The following is a 22,200-nucleotide window of genomic DNA, read 5'->3' on the forward strand; positions in this document are numbered from 1 at the left end:
AATAATGTGGACTTTCTTACATAATGGACCTCACACTTGAACTTGCGCTAAAAAGAATATCGAAACGATTTAATATTTTTTTTTCAAAAATACCATAGGTATAAAAAAAGAAAAAAAAATTAAAATTTGAGAAAAAAAAAAGAAAGGGGAAAAAAGCCAGAGTTGTTGGTCGTGTTCAAAACGGATAAGGGATGATGGCTATGGCATCACGTGCCAAGCACGTGTATGTGTGGCTACCACATGTTTTCTTCTCAACTGCGGACAAGTATTCTCCCCATAGCCACCATTCTTCACCCTTTTTTGAATTTTGGTTCCAATGGGCTATTTGACTTGCTATTCTAGTTCCTCAAAATGCATGTCTGAAGCAGGCTCTTCCTAAGCTGAGTGGACTTTACATCAAAGTATAACTAGGCTATAATACCATTCTTGTATAGGATAATAGGAATACAGGAAAAATGCAATATTCCATGGCACTTTTCTACTAATCACACAACGTCATAAAAAAATTCAAAGCAATTGAATAGTTTAGGTTAAACACACTTGATTTAAAATCCACGTGAAAACAAAAATTTTGAGAATGCTCTCAAAAATTAAGGAAGCATATTTGTGGACCTTGCATTTCGGCTCATGCGTTTTTCACTCGATGGCGAGGTTGATTTTTATTTGAAAATGATTTTATTTATTAAAAAAATGACTTAGAGTCGCCACTTATTTTTGTTTTATTTTTAAAGGAAAAACAAAATAAGAAAAAAAAACCCCTAAATGTGACTCCTTGTTTGGAAGAAGCAAGACTATGAAAAACCGGATCAAGTTCAGGGGTCAGGTTACTTGTCGGGAAGGTACGGTAAATACCGTAGGACCCCGCTAAGTCCCTAAAGTCAGGTCTCTACTAATAAAATGTGGTAGATGCGATAATCAATAAGAAAATCGATGGATACCTAAGGCGACTATGTACATACGGAAATTAAAAAACACACGAGAATAGCGAGAGTGGGAATAGGATGCATACCTAGACAACGATCCACAATGCGCTATCAAGAGATGAGGTTAGTGCACAAATAATGGACATAAAACATGGCTCGCATGCCACTAAATCGAATATAAAGTCATCACATGTCACAATTCAATCAAATTGATTTTTAAAGGAAACATCCAATAATGTTGGGCCCCCACCAAAGTCCGTTTATTTTTGCATGAATTAATTCCATAAATTTCATCACTTGGAATTATGAAAATCGTTTTCATGCTTATCAAAACAGTGAAAAACAAGGAAAATAATTAAAAAAACAAAAGAAAATCACTAGATGCGTGCCTGAATGAAAAATGGCAGCACGTTTATTAGAAAGTTAGATTTTGGTGAATCGGGATTTTGATGAAGAAAAGGAAAATAAAAGTAATTATGACAATAATAATAATAATAATGGCAAGTAAATAAGTAAACGAATAAAATAAGTAAAATAAGAAAATAAATAAATAAATGATCATGTGAAAAATGAACGAATAAAAATAATTAAGTTTGGCAAATAGACAGATCGAATAAATGAATTTTAAAATATTTAAAACCATATGAAAGACAAAGTTTTGGAAATCAAGCTTTGAAATTAAATTGAAAATTGAAGTTTTAAGAACTAAATTGAAAATTTGAATTTTTAGAAAAATAATTTGAAACTGGGAGTCATGAAAATTAGGACTTGGAAAATTACTCGGGGGTTAAAGTTTGGAAAATTGAATTTAAAAATTGGAAGTTTTAAAAATTAAATTTAAGAATTGGAAATTAGGAAGTTAAATTTGAAGGTGGAAATTCTAAAGTAATAATAATAATAATAATAATAATAATAATAATAATAATGATAAACAAATATGAAAATCGGAACTTTGGAAAATTGGGAATTAAATTTGGAAATTGGAATTTCGGAGGATTATTTAGAGATGAAATTTTAAATAAATGAATAAGTGAATAAATAAATGAATGAAATAATAAAAATAATAATGATTGGATAAATAATTACGAAGATGAGAAATTTGGAAATTGAATTTAGAGATTGGAAAATTGAAGAATTATTTAGAGATGAGATTTTAAATGAATGAATGAGTGAATAAATAAATGAATGGAATAACGAAAAATAATAAAGATTGGATAGATAATTACGCAGATGGGATTTTGGCAATTGGAAATTGGATTTAGGGATCGGAAATTTTGCATGGATTCTGTCTTAAAACTTCTTGAGCACCCTTTCCCATTTTCCAATCTCCTTCCTCCAAATAAAAAGGACAACATAAATAAAAACCTGTCAATGAGCTGAATTGGGTCAGGAATTGAACTATTAATCATCTGACCACATGGAATTTACTAGTCCATTACGCTTTCAAGAAAATTCAATTTGATGATCCATCTTCCATATTGGATATATATATGCTCTGTGCTACTGTGCCCATGTCCTATGCCTGACACAATGCCCTTGTCCCATATTTGCACGACATTCCATGTTTCCAATTCATCAACTGGCTGGAGACCTCATATATCACATGGTTTCATATGAGGGGATCCTTATTCCTTGTTATGCTTGGTGCACAATTCTTCCTCTTTAAATATTTGTTGTGGATTCTGCTCCTCATAAAATGCTACCTCTTTGCCGTTGTGTTGGATGAGAAGCTCATCTGCCAAGTTGATCCACGGTGCATGCCATTGACATTTTGGAATTCTTCTGTTATATTCTTGATTATATGAGATGTAGATTCTGCTTCTTGTTTTATCACACATTGATTGCTCTCACTCAATGTATACTTATTTAAATTTATTTCAAAATTTTCCATTTTTTTTTTATAAAAGTCTAATTACAATTACAATTCATTGAAATTATTCAAAAAAAAAAAAAATTTCAATTCATAAACCAATTATATTGCTTCTCTCACTTTCAAAATTCATCCAATTTTTTCCACAGATAATTTCAATTTAAAATAAAATACATTAACAAATTCTCAATTTATTAATTATAGCACCAAATTATTTTTTACATCATATAGTTTATTTTAAATTTAATTTAATTTTCCTTCACCTCTTGGGTTTATCACTTTATATTACAAAATAAAATAAATTCTAATTTCTCTTTCACAAAATTTTTATTTTTACAAAATATCTAATATTTTCTGATTTTTATAATATAATTCCTCAAATTATATAATTGGATGTTATAAAGATTTAAAAATTTTGTGTTGTATATTGGATTATTTTCTTGGCATGGTTGCCTGGTTGGTAACCTATAAAATTTTTTTATTTTTTATTTATTTTTATTCACCTAACCCTCACATGTCACAGATTGTCATTGGCGAAAGATTGTAATTCAAGTTTTCCAATTGTAGGTAAGTTTTCAAGGTATAAAATTCTTCAATGAGTGTTTTTAGAAGGTTCTAGGTGTTGAAAAATATGATCAATGCACAAACTGCTTCTAGGTGCACCAACCTTCTTGACATAGATCATCTTTGGTGCGCCAGCCTTGGTGCACTACTTCAAGTGCATTAGCCTTTGTACACACATTCTAGGTGCGCCAACTTCCTTGAACTTTAAGTACACCACCCACCCTCTTGTTTCTTAAGTGTGCTACTTCTCTTTAGGCGCATCAACTTAGTGGGCACACTTCTCCTTGCATGTGCTATCCCTTAGGGCTCACATTTTTTAGTTCTACAAGGAGCAAGCATAGGGGCTCAATTGCTCTGATTGTGACTTTATTTCTTTATAAGACCCATTGAAGGATTGCTTGCCATGAAAGACCAGCATGGTGGTTGCATGCTGGTTGACCCATCAAACCGCTAGAACTAGATCTGGATTTTCTCCAAGGATATCGATAGAAATTTAATTATAGTTTGAGCTGGTCAAACTTGCAAGATTCCTCTCCAAGGAAAAGGTTTGAGATCATCTTTAAGATGTTTACAAATTCTGAAGCTACAATGACTAGTCATTCTCATCGCAGAACTATGAGAAGTTCAAGATTGGAAGACTTACAGATCAATCTTTGAATTGGGACTAGCAGAAGCTGGGAGAGATGTTGAATTGAGGGGACTCACAAGGTAGTAAGTCAGAATGGAGATTCCCAGCTTGATGAAATGGCATATAGTCTGGATGGTCATAACTCCTTCCACTAACAAATCACCCAGATTTCTCTGTTATGCTGAAATCCTATCTGCAAGATGTTTCGTATATATGTCCATGATAAGGGATCTCAAGCTGTTGAAGAAAACTGAAACATGAATAGTGATGAGTGCATCAGTAGTCTGAAAACTAAAGGACTTGGAATATAAAACTGAGATGCATCCACCTTATACAATCTTCCAAACTTCTTTTTCTTTACCCCTTTGCACCCACATTACAATACAAACTTATTTCATATAATTTTACATTCTATGAGTGAAAAATGTTGGGAAAATCTCTTGAGAATAAGTTGGAAGAGAACAGCAAAATAGAATGGAGAAAGCCAAATATGCAAGTAATATATGCCCACAGATGCTACATTCATCCTTCTCCATGCAAAATTTTTTTCTGTTCAATGTGGAGATAAACGATGCATTTACTAGCCAATAATGATCATTGGGCAAGTCAAAAAGGGCAAGAACCCAAATCAGAACCAAGCATTGAACAGAGTACAGTACATCTTAACTGAAAACTAAACCACTTGGAAGCTCCTACAAAGGTCTACATTGAAATCCACCTAAGGAACCCAAACAACTACTTCTTTGACTGGGGCATGGTGTTGAACTACAGTTTGAGGTTTTGAGCATTATCACCATGCTAATGGAGGAGAACTGAAAATTTTGTAATCTCATTACAATTGACCATAAGGCAATTTTGTAAGAATCCATTTTTTCTTCTCTTAAAGCTAGACCTTAAGCAAAAAATGGAGCATAAGATTTTTGAACATTCTCGAATTGTATTTTTGAAAGCCAATTTTTTGTTAGATTTAAAACTTCCCATGCTATTTCAAATTATTTCCACCTCCAACATGTCTAAAAACTAAGAAGAACCAAAAGTTCTATGCCTCAAGTCTGGTTAAAGGTATTTCAACTAAACTGTGGTTTAGACACTGTAGCTGAGTCTCATAACAACTATTTTTTTTTGCCAAATTCTTGTAACAATCCAAATTTTCTTCTCTTTTAGTCATCTATAGGCAAAGAAAAAAAAAGTGTATGCTTTTCAAAAGTTCTCAAACTAAATTTTTGGTAGACCCAATTCTGTCTTCAGATCTTTAAATTTCTTAGTTCATTCCACATTAATTCCATGTGCAACATAATCAAAGAATCAGAAGCAAGGATTAATGCCTCAAGTCTATTAAGGAGATTTTAACTATAATGTGGTCTAGGCATGAAAAACTAGATAAATATTCATCTTTAGAATGATCCAAATTGAAAGAATAAATTCAATTTTAGAACATGAAGTGATGAAACAGAAACAAATAGCAATTCTGCAAGAGGAGCTCCACAAAATTTATTAAAAAAGAAAAAAAAAGAAATTAAAATATACTGTGAATTATCCCTCCAATAATCATCAAGTAGAAACACTCCAACTACTTGCTTATACAAACATGCACAGTTTGAGCAGAATATATGAACCAAGTTTTTTTAATAACAAATAAATTTCCCTTTCCCCTTGGTAAGGAAGATGGAGTGTGTCAGGAGAGCCATGGACCATTGGTGTTGTCACTGTTATCTTTATTGCCCTCCTAACATGAGAACTGAAGCTTTGTCTATTAGGTTAGACTTCCACTTCATTCACAATTTTAAGCTGCTACAGACCCAGAGGACTTGATCATAGGATCTCCATAAATAAAGCAGAAGCTGATGCCCCTGGACCATGAGAATAGCATCCCTAGCATGCTTGAGCCCTGCTTGGGAATGATTAAGATAGACATATTTCTAGTTCAGATGCAGCTAGAAAAAGGTTGAATGAATTCTTTGATGTTACAAGCAATGAATTCTAATAAGAGTAGAAGAAACATACAGATGCTAAGTCTATACGCCCAGGGGAACTCAGGCATGCAGTACCTGTTTTCAATTTGCAGAAGGAATCTCTTTTACCTTTGGGGATTCCATCTATAAAGGTAAATCTAGGCTAAGAATGTGTTACAGCCATCAGACACACTGAAATGCATTATTTTATACAAATAGCAGGAAGGAGAAAATACAATAAGATACCGGATACTAGAACTATTAGTTGGACAGATCCAAAACCCAACCAAGATAGGTCATTAATCTTTCTCCTTGGGCAACTCAATCAATGCCGTCATACAATTTTGGACACTGGGGTAGTTACTTAGATGTTTTCGGGTAGCTCATCTTCACAACCACAAATCCAATCAAGATTTTAAGTTCCTTTTAAACAAGCAAATTTTGTCATTTTGTAATTATTTAGCATGGAATTACAGAAAAAAAACTATTAAAGGATGTCTTGGAGATACATATGATCAATAGAACAAAAAATCTTTTCATTTGCATGACCAACAGCCAATCAACTGCCCTCTGCACAAAAATCTACTGTTGTGCACAAGAAGGAGCAGAAAAATATGTCTATAATCATAAAGTCAATTGAATGTTACATGCAAGATATAACTCATAAAGGTGATGAACACAAAGCAGATTGGTTTGAACATACCTCAGACATAAGGAAGCAGAACTTTGTAGTAGATAATTATATACAATGAAAGGGAAAACACTGCAAACACATGCTGCCAAAAGAGGAGTGATGAAGCTTCACTAACTGCATAACCTCTTAAACTTGCAATTGCTCCCAACAAGATGGCACTTGGTGTTGTATATTGCAATAAAAGCACAAACCGGTACATTTTATCCCCAGGAACCAAAAAATTCATCTTATCAGCTAAAAGAATGATTCCAATTCCAATCAAAGGAAGTACCAAAAGCCTTGCAACACTAATTCCAATTACAGTCCGAATTCCAAGTTTAGATTCATATGGACCCTCAGCAAGCATTCCTCCAAGGATAAGCAACACGAATGGAATTGTTGCCCCAGCCAAGATTGATAAGCTGTCTGTGATAAATGAAAGTGGAGCATCATAGCCAAAAACAAAAGATTTGAGCTGAGGAAACATCCCAATAATAATGGCTAACAGAGAAGCAACTGTAGGGGGCTGAAGTATGTGCTGAATTGGTGTTTGTTCAGCAACGATCCTAATTCTCCTAACCACCTTGGGCTCCACCAAACACCTAATGGACTTGGGACTGTTTGGACCTCCCTCCTCCAGTGAACCAACATCAGGAAAAGTACTTGGTGAAATGCTAGAGATTCTGGTAAAGACCCTTGCAATAAAGGGTGTCTTGCAATGCTCAGTTTCTTTATCTTCCATTCCTGGCCATTCAGCTTCAACAAGCAGTGGCCTGCTTAAATCGTTAGCAGTGACCACCTCCTCAATCTCATTCCCTTCCTCAACAATTTCATAATACTCAAGGGGTGGTTCCATCATGTGGTATACAAGTGTGTAAACAAGAATTACAGCAACCCACTGAGCAAAAGAGACATAGGACACACCAGAGGTATGACAATCAGGACCAAATGGGTTCTTCGCACTGTGGCATACCGACCCAACGATGGCAAGCGGGAGATTACCTGTGTTCCCAAATGCAGTCATGATGATGGTAAACCGAAAGAATTCGGGTGGTGGCCGGCATATTATTGCCACCAAGTACCCCAAAATGCAACCGACAGCAGTACTGATAATGACGTTTACGGGTATGAACCACCAGAGGACAAAATTCTTGCCAGTAATGGATTGTCCCAATTGGGTGAAGATTAAGCATGGCAGGAATAGGACAAAAACAAGCTTGCTGAGAAGCCTGAAAGTAGCTTTTGACATAACTTGGAGTTTTGGGTGGGCGAGAATTAGGCCTATGACAGCGAGTGAGAGCAATTTCATCAATGGCAGAACTGCTGATAGCCAATTTTCTCCACCAGATTTCACATTCCCATCTGATAGATCCCAGAAGGATTCCATTTTTTTTCCCTGTCTAAGAGGAAAAACCCCAAAAGGAAACTTCCAGTGAATTTGACGAGCCAAGCAAAAATCCGAGAAATCCCTAGAATTAACACTATATTCCAACAACTAAATTTCAGACTCCAATACCACCTGATAATTACAATTCCGACAAAAGACGAATTAGACAAGGAAAAACAAAGCAGGTTGGAGTTAAACACAAAAAGAGTATCATCAAGTCTCACGATTTCTTTGAAATTTCTTTAAACAGAACCTCCAACGACTTTCACAATCATTCCAAAACCACCCCTCAAAAGTTGGATCTTTTTTTTCTTCAAGAATGTCAAAGAATAGCACAAAAACAGAGCAATCCAATCATCCCCAATCATAAAAACTACAGAGAATTGAGTAACGGAAGCACCACAAAATCTACAGAAAGATGAGTGAAGGAAAAACAAAAACATATATATATCAAATTTCAGGCCATAAAAGTACTTAAAACTCGGGAATCGATTTCCCTTCAAAGGAAAAGAAAAGAATAAAAAGACCTCAACAACAGAAAAAGAGGAAGAGATTGAAAAAAGAGAGAGAGAGAGAAGAGGCTTACAGACGAGAGTCCAGGAACACCCAGAAAAGGCCGGAGCCGGAGTGATGGATGAAAAGGATTGGTCCACTGAGTGATTGATTTTCGGCGGGTAGTTAGCGATTCATCGCCTCACCACGGGGTTCGTCTTTGACGGTGACTAACTGATATTGGCTGGTACAAGTGTACAACTATCTTCACTTGACTCTCTTATTTCATTGTCATTCTGTGAGGGAATGATTATGGTTGGACTGTTAGTTTTGCAAAATGACAGACGGTGTTCGCCCAGCTATTTCTCTATCCCGACATGCACGTATAATTTTGTTTAGATTAAATCAAAGGAATATTTATAATGAATTATGGAAAAAAATAAAAAATAAATAGCCTTGTCGTATTATTAATAAATTAGCTTTATTCTCATATGATTAAGAGGAAGAAAGATTCCACATATGATCATGTAACAACTCAAATCATTTCATTTCTTTAGGCCTGTAGTGAAGAATAAGCCAACTTTGATCACTCCAGAACTCCATTATTGGTCACCTTTATTAAGCTTCAAAGGGTTGCTAAATCTCAGGAGGTTTGAATCAGCTAGCTTTGGCCCATACCCAAAATTTCTAGAATGAATTTGGGTTTCGGCTACTGTGACTTTTTGTTTTGTTTCTTCTTGGGTTTTGATATTTATGGCAAAATTTATTAAATTTAATTAGTATTTTTTTTATAGAAGATATTAAATTAGGTTTGAATCAAATAGAAAATCCAACAAATCATGTATAAGTAATAACTAAACTAAAATGGCCAATAACAAAATTAATTGAAAACTAATATCCAGTTTTGAGTCTCATGGGTAGGGATGGTAGTTTTGTAGGTTTTTTGGGTTACCCATCCCGCCTTGTCCCTATTAGGATGAGTATAAGAGCATAGTAATCGAAGATGAGATGAGTTTGACTTTATTTTTTAAAACTTGATTTGGGTTTGAGGTAGGGTTGGATTTTGTAATAACATGTCTTGCCTCGCCTCATATATAAAATTACGAACTACCCTTTATATATTACAATATACTAAAACCCCCCTATAAATATTTGTCTCCTCTTCACTTTTAGGGTTTCACTCAATAACCTCTCCTCTTCTCTAATGTGGAGATGCTCATTCTTATCTTTCTTTATCTTTTTTACTCTGAGTCTTTGTGGAGTTGGTTGTTCTCACAAAGATAAAGCACAACTGAAATGACAACCATTGCAATGGCTCTCAAGCTCAACATTGCCTTCATCCCCCCATCCCATAACCCTCCTTAATTTTGTTGTCCCAAATCTCATAGAGCTTTCATGGCCTCCACTCTTCAATCCACCTCTATGTGAGTTCCTTTTTCCTTTCTCATTGGTTCAATTTCATTTTGGATTTGAGATTTGCATGTGTCAGATGGGGGTACGAGGATGGGGATGAGATTATAATTTTTGTTTGAAAACATAAATGAGAACACTTACCTCACCTTGACCCAGGTTTGGGATAGGGATGCAAAATAATTTTACATTTTGGGATGGGAATAGGATAGGGGTGCCTTATTCTAAACTTGACCTATTGTTATTTCTACTTGTGGGGGAACTAATGCTCTTAAAAAAAGATTCAAGACTTAACAAATTTTGACTAATATAATAATGTTGGAAATTTTTTTATCACTTAAATTTTTTTATATAAATGAATAATTAGTACATATGATGAGCATTAATTAGAGTAACAATGACATGGAAAACTTGTTAGAGGTCAAAATCTATGAACTAGCTTCATGCTCACTGACACTTTGATTTTACACCAAGGGATATGAATCACATCAATTTTAGAGTTACACTACAAATCTCAATTGTAAAATCATTTTGAAGCTTCACATCATGCACAAATAGTCTTGAACCAGTCTCATATTATCACAAAGTGGAATATTGAGATGAAGAAAGTGGAGAAGAATTCATCTTTAATTGATTAACTTATGACACTATTATTCTCAAGCTCACTAATTATAAATGCGAATTGGATAAGAAATTTTCTCATTTAGAATTCTTCTCAAATGGTTTGTGATTCTTAGACATTCAGAGATACCTAAGAGCATTTATTTCTAGAGAAACTATAATTGACTCTTGTTAATAATTTGCATTTGTAGATTGTAGCAGCCTTATTTGTTTCATTAAGTGATTAGATGAGTAAAGAGAACATGCTTGGACTCGATTTTGTGCATATACATAAAAGAGGCAAATTTGATCAAATCTCAAAAATAAATTGAGCAAAAAAAGAAAAAAAAAAAAGAAATATATTTTCCTTACGGAAAATGTAGTATAACTAAAAATGTGCAAGTTTGGTATAATTTAGAATGTTAGAATATGAGCATAATTGATACAACTAGAGCATGGTACACTACTTTTTGTAGTTACTCTAGTTTCTTAAATATTGAAAGAAAAATGAGAAAAGAGATACTACAAATCCTAAAGCATTGTTATGCTTATATAATATGGAAGAAAAGACCTCTATTTATAGAGCCTAAGGACTAAGGAAATGGAAAGTTTAAAACCATTCTCAATACTCCTTCCTCACCTCATTATGCTTAAGGGCACATATAATTACATTAAATCTTTATCTTATCATTGTTGGGATTTCTGGATTACTCAATTTCCAAACCATGGATCTCGTTAGGTACATGTAACTATTCTTAGGGGTATTAGATCCTATACATAGTGAAAATAATTGCACTTTAAAACATATTAGGATCTAGACTTAGGAGTTAGGATTGATTACCAAGATCTGGATGTTCCTAAATCGATTCCTTGTAGTGAAAAGTGTTGTCAAATGTTTTAGTATTCGAAAATGATCTCACAAACCTTTGATCTTCTACCCAATAAATCTTCCTTGAAGCCTGACATAGAGTGGTAGAAATCTCTGAAGGTAAAGACTAAGACTATCTCTAAAATGTAAGGGAAAGTTGTGAAACCAAGGTTTGGTTAATCTTGATTTTGATGATAACAAAACAAGGTTTAGAACTAATGATCATATTTCAAGTGTGATTAGGCAAAACGACTTCCAAAGTGGCAATCCAAAGACAAATCAAGCCAAGGAGAAATCATGAAGAAGAAGACCACCTCAAAGAGAAGAGTTTTTCAAGACCAAAACTTCTTAAGATCTCTTTGTAAGATTGTTGGTGCACTAGGACTTTCATGCATTTCATTCTTTATTTATGCACCAAAATCATCCAAGAGTAATATTGTTTTAAATATCTTAAGAATTGGATGATTTCATGTTTTCAACTAAAACCTTGTGTTAAATGATTTTCAAACTTGTGTTAAAAGGTTTTAAGTTGAAAAATGTTGAGTGTTGAGCCAAAAAAATGGCTCAACCGGTTCAATCGGTCGACCGGTTATGCTCGTCCGGTCGAGGACCGGTTAAGAGAGGCCTAAAAGTTTTTCTCTCTCCCAGTGGCCTTTTCTTCCCGATCAAGGTTGAACCTCAACTGGTTGAGGTCCGGTTGAGGCCCAACGGTCACTTTTCCTAATGGCTAGTCAACCGGTCGACCCCTACCTCGATCGGTCGAATCCCCAACGGCTAGTTTGACTTTTTTATTCTATAAAAAGGCTCCAATATTCATTGTTTCATAAGTTTAACCTTCCCAAATCATTCTTGATTATATTTGAGCCTTGGAAGAATGTTTTTGAGTGCACCATTGTTTCATAACTTGCATATCTTTAGTGCACCATTCAATCCTAGTTTTTCTTGTATCTTTGAGCTTAAAGTTCTATTACTAGGATTTTTGTGAGATCATTATTTGTGTATTTTTGTGAGGAATTTTCTCAAGTGAGGGGTATCACTTGAGAGGTTGTTCAAGAGAGGGATATCTCTTGAAGAAGTGTAAAGGGTGCTTAAAGCCAAAAGTCCAAGAGGGTGAATTGGAACCATAATCTAATTGTAAAGAGATTGGAAGCTTGGTTGAAGTTTCAAGATAGTGGAACCCTCACTCGGCTAGGAGGTTGAGGAGAGTGGACGTAGGCAAAGAAGTGCCGAACCACTATAAACTCTCGTGTTTGCACTCTCTTTTCACTAACTCTTTTAAATTATATACAATTGTGTTTATTTTGTTTATTATATATTTGCATATAATTGTCTCTTATTTTTGCATAGTTTAAATTTGTGAAAAAGAGACCATCACCCTATTTACCCCCCCCTCTAGGGTGATTACCATAGTTTGGATTAACATCAAATTCCTAACAAAAGTGTTGAAAGATTGAAGCCTTAATCCCATAAGGAGGTATTTATGGGTTTTTAATTGGGCTTAAGTGACTTGAGTCTACCTAGGGCTTAGGCTACTTAATCTAGCCCAAAAAAGACCCTAATCAATTAATTAACCAAGTAGCTCTCTAATTAATCAATTAGCATAGTCAAGAGATATCATTTACTAACCCCTATGCAACCTTACATAATTAACAAAATGTGAAATAATACTAATTGACTTAAACAAAACACCTAAGATGGTGGGAGGGAATTGGGTTAATAAAACTTTTTTGAAAACTAATTGAATTAAGCAATAAATAACACAAGTAAATAAAGAGGGATAGAGAGATGCCAATACAATTTAATAGTGGTTTGACAATTCCTACCTACATCCACTTTCCTCAACATTCTTCAAGTGAGGGTTTTACTAGTTCAAGGCTTCAAATGCAAGCCTTCAAGTTTTAACTTGGATTCAATGGCTCCAATGGACATGTACACGTCTCTTCAAATTCAATACTTACTTGAAGCTTCAATCATTCAACCTTTCTCAATTAAGGAATATTTAATCTCACTCGACTTAGCACAATAAATGCTCAAGTACAAAGGAAGTTAGGATGAACACAAATGGGTGCACTAGAAGATGATTCGCAAGTGAATAATCAATGCACAAGAGAATGAGATCTTTGAAAAAGAGAAATGAGTAGCTAGGAAATTTAATGTAGATGTTCTTTTATTAATAAATGAATAGAAGCTCTCAATTTATAGGAAACCAACCTTGGACACCTCAAACAATAGAAAGAGGCCTTGATCGGTTGAGCTCCGGTTCGACTAGTTAACTAGCCTTTGAGCATCTACTATTAGTGATTGTTGGTCATTTTTGAGCTTCAACTGGCCCTTAATTGCACCTCGACCAGGAAATGTGAAGCTTCAATCAGGAGTACAAACTCTCTGGAAGAGAGAGAATTTTTTTAAGCTTGCACCAAACCTTGACTGAGAAAAGGTAAATCAATTGAATCAATTCCCAATTGGCTGAGTCATTTTAGGTCCCCCTAAACTAGTTGGACCAAATTTGGCTTAAAACCACCATTTTTTCATCCAAAAAATATTTTAACACTTAGACAACTTTTTTAAGGGACTTTATAAGTCAATTTGAAATTGTTTTGCCTAAGGTTTCTAAATATTAACTCAATTTTAAATAATTTATAAACATTAAAGCTCAATTTTATGAAAACCAAGTATTAATGAATGCATGAAAATAATTTAAATCTTAAGTATACCCAAAGGATTCATCTTACATGATTATCCAAATCTTGATGGGTCTTCACATACTTAAATCTTCATATTCCTTGAATTTTCTTAAGCAAACTTATCCACTTTTAATTTTCTTTTCAAAACCTGAAACTTAACTTGATTTAAAACATTAGACTGCTTAACCTTATTTTCTTGACACCAAACTTGTTTAGGGAAATTCTTAGGCTAACAATCTCTCTATTTTTTATGGTGATAAAACTAGGTTATCTAGTAGAAGAAATAAAGTGTCCTCCTCAATTGATGCATAAATTAAATCAAGTCTTTAACTCCTAGATAAGTAACAAGTAATGAAACATAATATATAAGCTAATCAAAAGATACATATGGCAAGGTAATCAAGATTTTGGAACATGAGCTAAATTGAAAGCAATAGAGAATAGTGTGAATCATCATATTGTAAATATCCAAAATGTAGAAATAAAGGTAACAAAGCATGTCAACCAATCCAAATATGCCCAAAATATCCAAAATAGAGAACCAAAGTAAGCCAAAGTATACATGATAAGCAAAATAAGACAAAGTGTGCAAGTCAATCTTAAAATATGCAAGTATAATGACTATCTTCCTATCCTCCTAGATATATGGCTACAATGTCTTCCCCATTGGAAACATAAAAAAGGAACAAAAGGGCATCAAAGTCACATCATCAAGGTTGGGGAGGAAGAAGTGGAAACACTGATCACAGGAATGCCTCAAATCTATCAAGGTGGGCATGAATGCTATCATACTAGGTAGCCACTCCATCTTGATGCTAATCTTGATCTATGTAGGTAGTAAGCTGCTCATATTGAGAAGTGATTCTTGTCTAATACTAATCCATGCGATACTCAATCAAGTAGAAATGACGGTCACTAATCAAGGCTAATTCATTTATCCGAGTCCTTAATAAGCTAATCTAAGTAGAAAAGTCCATCCATGTTGCATAGTTAGTGGATGGAACCTAAGGGTTGCTATACTCAATACCATGTGGAGATGGAACCTTAGTGTAACTAGCATCAATGAATGCATGCTTAGTGCACATAGGCTCGATATATGTAAGATCAATAAAGTAATATGTCTTAACATAAGTAGTATGTTGTATATGGCTGAGTCAAATTTGGATACTCAATACTCAATACTCAATGGAACCTCTATTGTAGCCTCACTTGGCCAATCCTCCTAAATATACTCACCTTCCTTCATAGCCCTAACTTCCTCATCCTCTTCATCTGCTAGTGAAGGGGTTGCTCTAGGTGGTGAGACATCAAATTTGTGCACTGAAGAGCCATCTAGAAGTTGCTTGAACTTCATCCGGTCTTTCAATTTTTACATTGTAGGTGTCGTAAATAGATGTAACTTGGATGTCCTTCTCATAAGTTAAGTCAATCCTAAACTCCTTGAATACTTTAGTTAAGAATCTCCTATATGGCACACTGTAGACCCCCTTTTAGGAGCCAGGGACTTTAGGTTTTTTTAATGATAATAACATTGGAAGAGTGCCTCGGGATCACTGGCAGCTGGCAGCACCCTAGGCAAGTGGGGGGACCCCTTCCCGACAGAGGAGACGAGCTGCATGGAGGGGCAGAGACGCCGGCCGTGCGAGTGGTCAGAGACCCCATCCTTGCTGACGAGAGGAACAGGAAATGGAGGGTTGGCTTGCTGAAGAAGACACCCACATAAGAGAAGAAGGAAGAAAAAATGAGGTAAGGAAGCAAGGAAAAAGGGGATGCTTCGCTGAGTTTTGCTCGATCTTGTCAGAGAAGATCACTCACAGGTATGGTTCTTTTCTCTTCCTCTGTCCATTCTTGGGTGATGTTTGTGTGTTGAGGGTAAGCATATCCATATATCCTTTCTTAATGGTTCTTGCTTAAGGTGATTTCGTCCTTGTTCTTCCCCATAATATATCTGCAACCATGCTCTGGTTTTGTTTGATGATCTTTTGGTTTCATCCACCTTCACCTAAGCCCAGGGATTGATGCACAACATGAGGTTGTTATGGGTTCCATCTGTTTCGATTATCCATGCTTGGTTTTGCTTTTTTTTTCTTTGCTCCGTTTGCCTCCATCTTGAAAGCCAGCGTCATGCTTGGAGTGATGCAGAGAACACAATATTGAAGACATTGAAATCTGAGCATCCCATGCTATCTATACTAACCCTTTGATCCTCTGCCGTCTCGTGTGCATGGAGCTCCATGCGCATGGTCACCCCTACCTTCCTATCCATAGTATACTCCATGTTCATCCATCATATTCCTCTCAAGCAGCCCATGCATATCATATCTCTTAACTTATCCAAACCCATTTTCCTTGTCCATGGCACTCATTCCTCTCGTTCTTGCGTGGCCATGCATAGCCATGAGTGGCTGCCACCCTTCATACCTGCCTCCTCAAGCTTGCCCAGCCAGCTGAATCAATGGCGGCATTGGAGCTCCTCCTCCTCCACTGCTCGTCTCAGAGGCTAGGAGAAACTTCTCCACCGATCTCCATGGTCACCAGGCACATTGCTGCGGGCAGCAAGGCTCCACTTCGGCGGCTGACTCCCTGCCGCATCGCGAAGCCGCCTCGCACCAACGAGCAGGATCGCCTCCTCCTTTCTTCCTTAACCCCGATCGGAAGGCCCGTCTCCTTCGTCTAACCTGAGAACTGAGTCGATGCCCATGCGTTGACGTCACCGCGGCTGTCCAAGACTGGTTCAGCTCTTGGCTTCAGCAACCGGAGTAAGCATGCGCGAGTGCGCGTGGGTGGCGGACCTTGAAAGAGGATGATGAGATGCGGGGTTTCGATGAAGACGACGATGAGGTTGACGGTGAGCTCAAGGACGTGGAGTATTTAGATGGTGATGCCCAGGCGGAGGTTGGAGATGTGGGCTGTGAGAGAATTTGGTGTCCTTGGGTTTGCTTTCAATTTGGGCTTGAGTTGGAGCCCAATCCAAGCATGTGATGGAGTTAGAATTTGAGACCTGTCCAAGATGATGGAAATGGGCCTGGTGGGAAGCCCAAGCCCAATTGCATTAATAAAGGGCCTCATGCCCCCTGTACTATTCACTCTCATGGTCCATGCCCACTTCAAGTTTGCCCATCAGGCTACCAATTCCTAAATAATCATTTTTAAAAGAAAACAAAACCTCCAATATCCATAATTAATTAATCAAATCATTTCTTTTTATTTGTTATCTTATTTTCATCCATTTAGTTAACTCATCTTCGAGACAATTAAAAGACATTATTATTGTTAATTATATTTTTATCTTGAAGCTTATATTATTCGATTTCACTAGTTTAAACATCATGGTTGTTAATTATTGCTATTACTTCGTACGCATCTATTTATCATCTTTTAAAACTCTCAGTCATTAAAGTTAAATTCTAATCCTTGAAAAATCCCATATCCTAATTTAATCTTTCAATAATCTATTTAAATCCCATTTTCATCAATTAAGAATTATCACCATATGTGTCCAGCTATTTAAAGTCTAAAGCTTTCAAAGAAATCATGTGTCTTAATTTAATTCTTCAATAATTAGTTCAAATCTCATTATCACCCATTAGAGTTAATATCCCATATTTATATACTAATTTAAAATCCAACCCTTTCGAAATCCAATGTCCTAGCTTAATTTTCAAACTCCTAAAAATTCCACTATTCTTTTTATCCCGTCTTAAATGATTATTTTAGTTAATTAGTATTATCATCCTGTATCAGTTTATTTATCCAAAATTCAATCCTTTAAAAAGTTCCAATGTCATAATTTAATTTTCAATCCTAAAATTCTACTATTTGTCTATATGTTATTTTCTTTAATTTGACTTAACATTCTATATTCATGTACTTGTTTAAAGTCTAAGCCCTCAAAGATCCAACTCCCTAACTTAATTTTTCGAATCTAAAAATTCCACAATTCGCTTAAATCTTATTTCCATTAGAATTATACTCCCCTATTTACCTATTTATTTAAAAGTCTAATCATTCGAAAATCCCGTGCCTTAACTTAATTTTTCAATAATTCGTTTAATCATTGTTTTCGTCAATTAGAATCATCATCCCATATTTATTTAGTAATTTAATTCTTCAAATACTCGTTTAAATCTTATGTTCATCAATTGGCATTATCATCCTATACATTCATTTATTTATCTAGCCTAATCCTTCAAAAATCTCATGTTTTTAATTTAATTCTTCAAATACTTGTTTAAATCATATTTTCATAAATCGAATTATTATCCCAGGTTTATTTAGTTATTTAAAAATCTACTCCTTCAAAAATCCTCTGTCTTAATTTAGTTTCTTAGTAATTCGTTTAAATCTTATTTTCATCAATTAGGATTATTATCTCATATTCCTCCATTTATTTAAAACCTAGATCTTCAAAAATCTCGTCTTAACTCAATTTCTCCAAACCTAAAAATTCTACAGTTCGTCTAAATTTTGTCCTCATCAATTAGTATCATTATTCTATGTCTATTCAAAGTCCAATCTTCCGAAAACCCCATGCCTTAATTAAAACTTCAGTCCCAAAAATTCTATTATCTATCTTTATTCACCTAAATATTATTCTCGTTAATTAGTATTATAATCCCATACCTACCTATTTACTCAAAGTCATATCCTTTAAAAATCCAACGCCCTAATTCAAATTCTCAATTAGAAAAATTCCACTATTTTATTCGTTTGAACATTATTTTCGTTAATAAGTATCGTTATTCCATATTTGTTCATTTATTTATTTCAATCATTAAAATTCAACTCTTCAAAACCGGATTTCCAAATTTAACCTTTAGACTAAAAAAAAAATTCCATCATTCACTTTTATTCATTTAAATATCATCTTTGTTATCATTATTATAAATTCCACGTTTACGTGTTTCTTTCTTCTAAAAATTCCAATAATTAGAGTTCAATTATTCAAAAGCCCGACTTTCAAAATTAATTCTCACAAATCTCACCATTCGCTATTCATCCGTCCAAATATCGTTTTGATCAGTTAGAAACATCATCCCATACTTACTCATTCATTTCTCTTAAAATTTTCAATCATTAAAGTCTAATTCTTCAAAATTCTGATTTCTAAATTTAGCTATTTAAAATTCCAATTGTCCTATCTCCGAACTTAATTTTCAGTTTCCCATGCTCCAATTCCCGTATTTACCCCGCTACTTATTATTATCATTATCATTATCACCTTATTCATTATTTCTATAAATTCCGCCTTCGAATGATTTCTAAGATCTCCCATTTTTATACATCAACTTTCATAATTTCTACGTCTCAAATAACTTACGATTCTGATCCCTTTCAAAATTTAACTCCCATAATCCCAATTTTCGTAACTTAATTTTTCTTAAAAATCCCGAACTTTCAAATAATTCTTCAAAATCCCAATTTTCTTTCAAATTTAATTCCTAAAAGTTCTCATTCTTGCATCTAATTCCTAAGAATCCAATTTTCAAATAATCTCTAAGATTTTGATTCTCAAACGAGTTTCAAAAATCCAGTTTTCCTTCGAACAATTTTAATCCCTGTTTGGTGATGTGTGTGATATGTTTTGTGCTCTATATGGTGTACTAACCCTCTCTATTGATAGCGCATGGTGACTCGTGGCCCAGGTATGTACCCATTTTCCCTTTAATTGTTGTCTATGCATGTCCCGATTCTCACACGTACATGATCACCCTGAGTATTCATTGATTTTCACATCAATTGTCACAACAGCTTCATTTTATTAGTAGAGACCCGACTTTAGGGACTTAAAGGGGTGCTACGGTTTTTACCGTACCTTCCCGATAAGTAACCTGACCCCCGAGCCCTATCCGGTTTTTCGTAGATCACCTTTTCTAAAATAAGGAATCGCACTTAGGGTTTTCTTTCTTATTTTGTTTACCCTTTTAAAAATAAAACAAAAATAAGTGGCGACTCCAAGTCATTTTCTTAATCAATAAAAACCAATTTTTTAAGTTAAAATCGAGCTCACCATCGAGTGGGAAACGCATGAGCCAAAATACGGGGTCCACACACACCTTTGTCATGCTCTCACAATAGGACATCATATGATGCATCATAATGAATCCTAGAAATATCCTATGCCTAATTAGAATGGCATCGATCATAAAAGCCTCATAATATGACGCCTTATCCCGATGTCTGCCTCGAGAAATGAATATGTGACTTAACATATGGTAAAAGACTTTGCTAGTGATAGTAACACCATGAGAAGAAATCTTGTCAGTCCTCAAATCATTTGACAAACCATAGAGCCATTAAATTGCCTAGCCTACTTGAAAGTCATCTAAGCTCAGCCATGCCTTCATCTCATAAATCCTTAAACCGACTGTTGACATATCTAAAATGTGGCAAATGGTCTCTTGATCTAAATCAATTTGTATTCCTCAAACTCTAGTGGTGATTAGACCACCAATTGGATACTTCATGTTTGAATAGAAAATCCAAACAAGGATAGGTTACACTAGCTCAAGAAATACAACAAGCCATCCTATTCTTGTGAACATATTGTCAAAATGAAAATATATGAGTTGTAGTAAATTAATGTTTATTCTTAAGACAACCTTTTGTTTAGAGAAATAGTAGTTGTAACTCTGGTATTCCTAAGTTGTCCCAAAGTTGGAAGTGTCAAACCTCGCCTTTTGGTGCACTTCTGGCTTAGAAGCTTTTGTTGGATGTTACTCCTGAGCTTTTAAAGTCCCAATCTCATGTCTAGGAGCTATGGGAGATAAATAAACATAGAGAGAAGAAATAGGTCATGAGTAGGAGAAGATTAACATGTGAAATAACTCTAAAAATCCAAAAAAAAAAAAAAAAAACACAAATCTAAGCCAAGAAACCGTTTTTTCAATAATAATAATAATAATAAAAATCCTTCAAAATCTCTCCCCTAAGCTTCGCATGAAGAACCTACTAAAGAACTAGTGAAAAAGAAATGCAAAAAGACACTAATGAGAGGCCTTTTTAAGATACTAGTCTCGACCAACCAGTTCAATTGGTTCCAATCGATTTGACTAGTTCTATCAACATTGATCAACATTTAAAAAAAAATTGGTTTTGCTCATTTTTTCGCTCCCTACCTATTTATGAAGGTTTCTTCAAACAAGGCTAATTAACTTAAACAAAACACCTAAGGAGGGAAGGGGAGTGAATTGGGTTAATAAAGCTTTTTCAAAAACTAATTGAACTAAGTAATAAATAACACTAAAAAGTAAATAGAGATGTAAACACAATTTTATAGTGGTTCAGTAATTCCTACCTACGTTTGTTATCCTTAATCTTCTTCCAAGTGAGAGTTTCACTAGTTTAAGGCTTCAAATATAAGCTTTTAAGCTCTATACTTGGATTCAATGACTCTAATGGACATGTACACATCTCTTCAAGTTCAACACTTACTTTAAGCTTCAATTATTTAACCTTTCTCAATTAAGGAATATTTAATCTCACTCAAACTAGCACAGTAAATACTGAAGTACAAATGAAACTAGGATGAACATAAATGGGTGAATTAGAAGATGATTTACAAGTGAATGATCAATGCATAAGAGGACGAGAGCTTTGAAAGAGAGAAATGAGTAATTAGTAAATTCAATGCAAGCTCTTATCAATAATGCATAGAGTAAGCATAAATAAAAGTGAAATTAGAATCATATTAAATAAATAATAAATCTGATTTTTTTTATATCATGTTATACTTTTAAGAGCTTTATCCCAACAATCACTTGGTAGATAAAGATCATTCTCAAAATAGGATCCTATTCTACATATAGAGATGATTGAGCTTAAGCCTATTAAGATTGTTCTATATGGACTCTAACATTTCCCTTCTTGCTTGTTGGCATAAGCAAATCCTATATTTCTCATTCCTCCTAATATGAAAATTGTACAAATTGATTTATTAGAGTGATTAATTTTTTTTTAATTATTTCAAATATAACAAACTTTTCAAGAAAATTTCAAAAGAATGTATTTTCATTAAAAACAATTTCAAATGAACATTTTCAATTTATTTATATATTTAAAAAAGATTTCAACTTGTTTTCAAGAAAAATTATTTTTACTTCTTTTTATCTAAAGGATTTATAAGATGCAATTTCATAAAAGAAAAAAA

At 34.4% G+C, this 22,200-nt stretch overlaps 1 protein-coding gene across 6 annotated transcripts; it reads right to left on the reverse strand.

The window, feature by feature from the left end:
- Positions 1–3,854: 3,854 nt before the first annotated feature.
- LOC117905207 (protein PIN-LIKES 2-like) lies at positions 3,855–8,752 on the reverse strand. Of its 6 annotated transcripts, none has more exons than XM_034818157.1 (3): positions 8,584–8,752; positions 6,641–8,006; positions 3,855–4,235 (listed from the first exon to the last, which is right to left on the reverse strand). In XM_034818157.1, exon 2 carries the CDS (start codon positions 7,995–7,997, stop codon positions 6,642–6,644), a length of 1,356 nt encoding a protein of 451 aa, XP_034674048.1. In that variant the 5' UTR covers positions 7,998–8,006; positions 8,584–8,752; the 3' UTR covers positions 3,855–4,235; position 6,641. The 6 variants fall into 6 exon arrangements, with proteins under 6 accessions (XP_034674048.1, XP_034674047.1, XP_034674046.1 ...); XM_034818156.1 differs by having other exon boundaries at positions 6,641–8,010; XM_034818155.1 differs by having other exon boundaries at positions 6,641–8,091.
- Between the last annotated feature and the right edge of the window lie 13,448 nt (positions 8,753–22,200).

This window comes from Vitis riparia, chromosome 17, assembly GCF_004353265.1.
Source record: "Vitis riparia cultivar Riparia Gloire de Montpellier isolate 1030 chromosome 17, EGFV_Vit.rip_1.0, whole genome shotgun sequence".
In the NCBI taxonomy this organism is placed as follows: domain Eukaryota; kingdom Viridiplantae; phylum Streptophyta; class Magnoliopsida; order Vitales; family Vitaceae; genus Vitis; species Vitis riparia.